The sequence below is a fragment of the Pogonomyrmex barbatus genome, unplaced genomic scaffold (genome assembly GCF_055798465.1).
Source record: "Pogonomyrmex barbatus isolate J1 unplaced genomic scaffold, ASM5579846v1 scaffold3, whole genome shotgun sequence".
In the NCBI taxonomy this organism is placed as follows: Eukaryota; Metazoa; Arthropoda; class Insecta; order Hymenoptera; family Formicidae; genus Pogonomyrmex; species Pogonomyrmex barbatus.
Genome location: NW_028297127.1, coordinates 2,928,569 through 2,935,780, shown reverse-complemented (window position 1 = coordinate 2,935,780; position 7,212 = coordinate 2,928,569). Strand labels below are relative to the sequence as shown.

The 7,212-nt window shown below is 31.1% G+C and overlaps 1 protein-coding gene across 2 annotated transcripts; it reads left to right on the top strand.

Moving 5' to 3' along the window:
* Window positions 1-284: 284 nt before the first annotated feature.
* Window positions 285-7,124, top strand: nAChRbeta1 (nicotinic acetylcholine receptor beta1). Of its 2 annotated transcripts, none has more exons than XM_011644317.2 (7): window positions 285-684; window positions 930-1,066; window positions 1,173-1,327; window positions 1,707-2,045; window positions 2,209-2,586; window positions 2,883-3,213; window positions 3,315-7,124. In XM_011644317.2, exons 1-7 carry the CDS (start codon window positions 627-629, stop codon window positions 3,477-3,479), a joined length of 1,563 nt encoding a protein of 520 aa, XP_011642619.1. In that variant the 5' UTR covers window positions 285-626; the 3' UTR covers window positions 3,480-7,124. The 2 variants fall into 2 exon arrangements, with proteins under 2 accessions (XP_011642619.1, XP_011642620.1); XM_011644318.3 differs by lacking the exon at window positions 285-684 and adding an exon at window positions 726-835.
* The last annotated feature ends 88 nt before the right edge of the window (window positions 7,125-7,212 follow it).

Here is a 7,212-nt window from a genome sequence, read left to right as displayed (position 1 = left end):
TTAATTTTTATTTTTTCGCTTTTCCAAGTAAATGTAAATTATTTAGAAAAATATTATTTTCTTATGTAAAATTTTTAATTCTTTTGAAAATTTTTACAAAGTTTGTCAAAAAATTTTTTGAGATTCAAAAATTAATATTTAATTTTATTCCTTATTCATCCCTCTCTATATAATTGTTCTCCACAGCTTGTCCAGAACCCCTCGGTAAAGTAGCGCGTTCGTTGCAAGAACGCTCGACCACCACCAGTTACCAACCTCTCGAGGGTAGTTTAGTTTACTTCGGCGCATTGAAAATCTTGCTACAGTCGGTGATGTTCTTCGCGTTCCCCTGACAACATCTCTTTTTGCTGAGTGATCGTACGATAATTTCAATGTGACGATGTCTTTGATACTGAATCTTTGGAGTTCATAAAAATATGCGATGACAAGAATCGCAACTGCTCGACAAGGGTGGGTTCGGTGTGTCGGGTTGCAAGTAAGGAAATGCAATTATTGGCCAGCGTCTGCGCTTCTATATTGATCCGTGGTGGTGACAGTGGAGGTACGGCGGTGGTGGCGGCTGTGCTCGCGGCGCGTTCGAGCGTTCGGGTGGGACCACAACCAACCCCACAACGAACCCGCCCAAAATGTATTTTTGCCTGCGTCTCGTGCGGCTATTCCTAATCTCAGCGATTCTGTGCGTCGGTAAGGCCCGCTTCCGGAGCGACGAAATAAAGCTTAAAAAATTTGCGCGTCGTAGAAGAAGTACAGGAGTAGGAGATGTAGGAGTAACAAATCATTTTCTAATAGCCGAAAGAAAGTGAAACAGATGAAGTGTGTAACGGCGAGACGCGACGTGCGAGTTTTTATGCGATTTATTTCATGCGATTCTCTTAGAATTTTATTAACCAATTCTGATCCCGTTGATCGTGTAATTATTTACTTTACAGGTTTGTGCTCCGAAGATGAGGAGAGACTCGTACGAGACTTGTTCAGAGGATACAATAAACTCATCCGACCAGTGCAAAATATGACGGAAAAAGTGCACGTGAGGTTTGGCCTCGCCTTTGTGCAACTGATCAATGTGGTGAGAGATATTCTCGCATCATTATTTTCACGTGAATTAGCTAAATACGTGTGTGTTTAAATTAATATTAAATTAATATTTAAATAAATGAATATAAATTTTTTAGAACGAAAAAAATCAGATTATGAAATCAAACGTATGGTTGAGATTTGTGTGGATGGATTACCAGTTGCAATGGGATGAAGCAGATTATGGTGGAATCGGTGTTCTCAGATTACCACCCGATAAAGTGTGGAAACCAGACATAGTCTTATTTAATAAGTATGTACATTAAAAATAAATAATGTTATTTATATATTTTATTAAAGTTAAAAAATTTAATAATTATATATGCATTTTATTTGATGCAATGATTTTATTATTTATATTATTTCAAACATTGTGATGTATTTTTATTAAATTAAAATCTATGTATATATATATATATATATATATATATATATATTATATAATATTATTATTATTTAAAATAGACTATTTCAATATTGTATTACCATGAAATTATTTTAATTAGAAAATGAATATAATATAACTAATTATTTTTGAATTTTGTGGCAATTAAACAATTATTTTTTTTAAATTAGTATATCATAAGCTTTTATCTATGTTTTTAATAATTAAATTTATATTTTGTTTATAGTGCTGACGGCAACTATGAAGTTCGTTATAAAAGTAATGTACTGATATATCCGAATGGCGAAGTGCTCTGGGTGCCGCCAGCGATTTATCAGAGCTCGTGCACTATCGACGTCACATATTTTCCCTTCGATCAACAAACATGCATCATGAAATTTGGCTCATGGACATTCAATGGTGATCAAGTATCTCTCGCACTTTACAACGACAAGAACTTCGTCGATCTATCCGATTATTGGAAAAGCGGTACTTGGGATATCATCAGCGTTCCGGCATATCTCAACATCTACCGCGGAGATTTTCCCACAGAGACAGACATTACTTTCTATATAATTATTCGCAGGTAATTTTAATTACTTTACTATATACATTTTTGACGTAGATATTGACATAGATATTGACAGCTTTAATAATAATTGATATTTCATGATTATAAAATTAAAGCTTTTAAATAATACTTATATACATACTATTGAATTATACAAACATTCGTATTAATTCTGCAGGAAAACTCTCTTCTACACGGTGAATTTGATACTGCCGACAGTTCTGATCTCTTTCCTCTGCGTGCTCGTTTTTTATCTTCCAGCAGAGGCCGGTGAAAAAGTTACTTTGGGAATTAGCATTCTTTTATCACTGGTTGTATTCCTTTTGTTAGTCAGCAAAATTTTACCCCCTACTTCTCTGGTGCTGCCATTGATAGCCAAATATTTGCTCTTCACCTTCATTATGAATACTGTCAGTATCCTTGTGACTGTGATTATCATCAACTGGAACTTCCGCGGGCCGAGGACTCACAGAATGCCTCAGCTCATACGCAAGATCTTCCTTAAATATCTGCCAACTATTCTATTTATGAAACGACCAAAAAAAACACGGTTGAGGTACGCATTTTTTTTTTTTTTTAATATAGTAACCAGAATAACTCTAATATTTATAATATATTTATATAATATTTATAATCAAAAATTAATTAGACTTAAAATAATATTATGTACATTAATATCAACAAATTAAAATAAATTTGATTTATTTTACATAACAATTATAAGTATGTATAATAAATTGTAATTAATTAGAAAGTTTTAATTAATTAAACGTGCTGTTAAAACAATATAAAAACTTTTGCTTTATTTTTACTATTGAATATTAATCGAATAAATGGATGCTATTTTATCAGATGGATGATGGAGATACCAAATGTAACACTGCCAGCTTCCACCTATTCAGGAAGTCCTACCGAGGTGCCGAAGCATCTGCCAGCCTCTCTAGCAAAATCGAAGATGGAGGTGATGGAGCTATCCGATCTGCATCATCCTAATTGCAAGATTAATCGTAAGGTTCATCACACCACAAGCAGCTCGAGTGGCGCTGGAGGAGGAGAGGGCATGGGCGACAGAAGAGGATCCGAAAGTTCGGATTCGGTGTTACTTAGCCCGGAAGCCAGCAAGGCCACCGAAGCTGTGGAGTTCATAGCAGAACATCTCAGAAACGAGGACTTGTATATACAGGTAAGAGAGTCTCACGCAATTCTTTCACGCACGTAAACACTATAAAACAGTGTATGATCGCTTTTCTAAATATCTCTCTTTTCCGAATATCTCTCTTTCAGACAAGGGAGGATTGGAAATACGTCGCAATGGTGATCGATCGATTACAACTTTATATATTCTTTATAGTGACGACCGCGGGTACCGTCGGGATTCTAATGGACGCGCCTCATATTTTTGAGTACGTGGACCAGGATCGTATTATAGAAATTTATCGCGGAAAGTAATCCGATTCGCCCCAACGAAGCGCAATCACAAATAATGCCATTGTTACGCGCCGCGCGCGCGCGCGACCGTTCTCATTTCCCCTTCAAAAGAACTCCAAAGCCAAGCGGATAATTTTACCATTTCAATTATAAACATATAATGTTTATAATTCAAGCATCTCTTTAATAGAAGTAATTATTTTTTATACTTGCAAATTTCTATAAAATTCTATGCAAAGTACAAATTTTTTTTAATAAAAGTTTTCTGCCATTCGCATGCTATGCGTATTTCGGTTTTATCTAAAATTGTAAAATCCGATTTCTAAGCTCTCTTGAAAGCATGACCAAACATGGCGAAACTCGAGCGATCGAAATGGCATATATTATGTAGATAATAATTCCATTAGCGTTAATCATGGCTGCCTCTGCGATTATTGTCTTCCCCGATACCATTAACTTCCGGTAGCTCCATTGCGACACGCTTAGACGAAGAATTTATGAAATGATTATCGACTAGTTCTCGTTTTTCATTTTATCGAAGAAATAGGTATTTCCAAAGATTTAAACAACGAGAAACCATATTATTATCAGATCAACTTTTTAATTTTCTGTTTAAGATAATATTTTATCTTAATTTTATTTATTTTATTTATTTTTAGCTACAAAGATATTTTTTTTAATATTATGGTTTTTAAATTAATAAATTGCTTGAAGTTTATAAAGTTTATTTATAGATAAAATTATATTACAAAATATTTTAATAATTGGGTAATTTTTTAATAGAAATAACTTGATTTAATTGTTGATTTATTTGTAACACAAAATTTATAATTTTGTATATTTTATATTAATTAAGATAGTATGAGTGTTATTAAAAATATCATGTTTACTCCTTTAAAAGTGTAGTTACCATTCTTAATGTTAAACGTTGAAATCCGCATGTGTAGTATTATATACGGACCTAGAAAAATACGAAATTAATTAATCGAACTTTAGAAAAATTATTGTAATATATTAATATAAATTAATTAATGGTACGCACAAACCTGTTTAGTCAACTTCAATATATCTTAATTAGAATACAAGTAATCCAATAGTCTGGTAAGTTTAGGAAAATATGAAACAAGAATATTATTTCTTATAAAATAACTCAGACTTACAGGAATTCACGTTTAACATTAAAACTTATGTAAAATTATTGAATATTTTTTAGGACCGTAATTTCATCACAATTTATTAATGCATTATTAAATATAGTTCTTCTTTCTTGTATTTAAATTACTTGGAATTATATGTGTATATTTTACATTTATAATGTTAACAAATTGGACATTAAACATCGTGATGAAAAATCGGTCCTTCGTTACTTCATTTCTTGATCATAATTTTGGCGATCAACTTCGATCAGTATCGATCAAATTCTCGATATCAAAGTTATAAATCTCCGCATAAGATAAGGTCGAAACGTTCTTTACGACGTGCGGATGATCACGCAGAGTCAATCGCGCGATAACGTTTTAGGTATAGATTTGAAATAATTTTGATAATAATTGTGCAAGTCGCCACATCGTAATTTAGTCGATCTCGCGTTTGATGCCCGTTATCGTGGCGTTAATCATAAATATTAATAGAATCGTGACGATCTTAACATGCTCATCAGATATACAAATGAGCTCGTAGTGACGAATTTTACGCAAATTCGAAATGTTGTAAATTAAATTAATTACGAAGAGATAGGCTCATATTTGATCGATGATCTTCAGGAGATTCGGAAGGCCAATTCAAGTTAAGCTATTTTTAAAATAATTATTTGTGAAATACACTCACTTTCAGAGTATATCAAGTAAAGAAAAATTGATTGTATGTTACTGATTGAAAAAACAAAAACTGTACTTTGAGTGCATTTTAACTTGAGAAATTGGTCTTCCTAAATATAAAGTAGCTCATGCTCTTATATCGCCAATTTATACATTACATGAAAAATATCTGTATGTTATTATAAGCAGTACTAAATATTACTTAATACATTATTTAAAATACGTAGACATAACATATACGTCTTTTTTTTTAATTGCATTTCGCCTAATCTTTCATATTAACTTTTTTTCTTATAATTAAATTAACATGTATCTCTATCTTCCCTTTTCAAACATGTTGATTATTATTAATATTGATAATTTATTGTCTCTTGTGCAAAATACTTATAAATAGATATAATTTAAATAAGAAATTTTGCATAAGCAATTTTGCAATAAGTGAAAAGTCTTTAATTGAATTAATTAAAATAATCGGGTTTAGTTAAATGCGGGATGAGAACATGAGCCAATGTTTTGCGCCAATAATTATAAATGCGTATATTAGGAGGCACGAGTCTTTGTTATAAGAACGTCGTGCGTCAGTAGAACATCATAGCAGTAGAACATCATAGCTTACCGTATATATTGTACAGAGAGGCTGTTAAACAGTCAAGTTTTCCCTAATAAAGAACGTTCAGTCCGGGAGAAGGTTGCAATCGACTGTTGGATATCGAGAATTTTGTTACAAGCAATGAGAAACAACAGAAAATGCAATCTCCCATATTTCTTTATAATTTTATACAGTCTGCAAAATTTCCTATATAAAATTTCTTAATGTATTAATAACTAAAAATTTACAATATTTATAAATTATTTTCTAGTTCTAATTTGCCAAAGGTTGTGATTTTTTATTCGATTAAATTGTTAATTGTTAATTGATTACCTCAGAATTTCTGCAGAATTTCTTAATATAATAAGTGGCATTATTGTGTGCATTGGTAGTTATCCTGTTTAACGAATTCATATTGATGTTAAAATTGTTGCAATCGTTTTTTTTTTAGATGTATCTAAATCTGTTATATAAACCGATCGTTGAGTTTATTGAAGCATATTAAAATAAGTGTAGACTTACTTGAAAACGCTTGATAATGACAGTATAAGAAGACGCGGAATTCTAGAATGGAAAAATGTTCTTGCTTATAATTACTTATTTTAATGTTGACAAATTCTTATGTGCGAATGGAATACAAATTTGTCCAATTTTCAAAAATAAATTTAAGTATTGTTTTATTTCTTTCGTGTATATTAATCAACAATATTTATAAATAAATTTTGTTATACTTAAATCTTTTATATTTAAAACAAGTTTGCATTGTAACGTAGTTTGTTAAAAAGGTTTTATACATTTAGATTTATCGACAGTGTGTTACCATTATTATACAATGCCATTAATTATTAATGACGTATGTCGTGTCTTCCTGTGGAAAAAAATACAATAATTAAAACTTAGAAGCACTGGCACATTTTAATTTGTTTCCCTTCATGTCAGTAAATTTCATGCAATTAATTCAGTGCGAGTTAACATGAACCATAAGAGAGCTTATTTAATCCGTGCATATACATTTTATCTACTGTGAAAAGGAAGACGATCGTATTAGCGAATATGTACTATAGTTTAATTTGCGGATAAAACAAAGAATTGAAAATTGTTGAACCAAAAAATTTGTACTTTATTATGCATGATAAATAATATAGTGACTATATATTCGTGCATTACTGTATGTTGGTAGGTAAAAGAGAAATTTAACATAAAAGTTAAGTAGCCCTTTTTATAATGAAATAATACATCAATAAAGCTCATGAAATTTTAGACCTTCTTTTTATATCCCCTACATTTTAAAAATATCTCAATTAATGTTATAATAATGACAATTTTGCAGCGTAATATTTTAAATGCA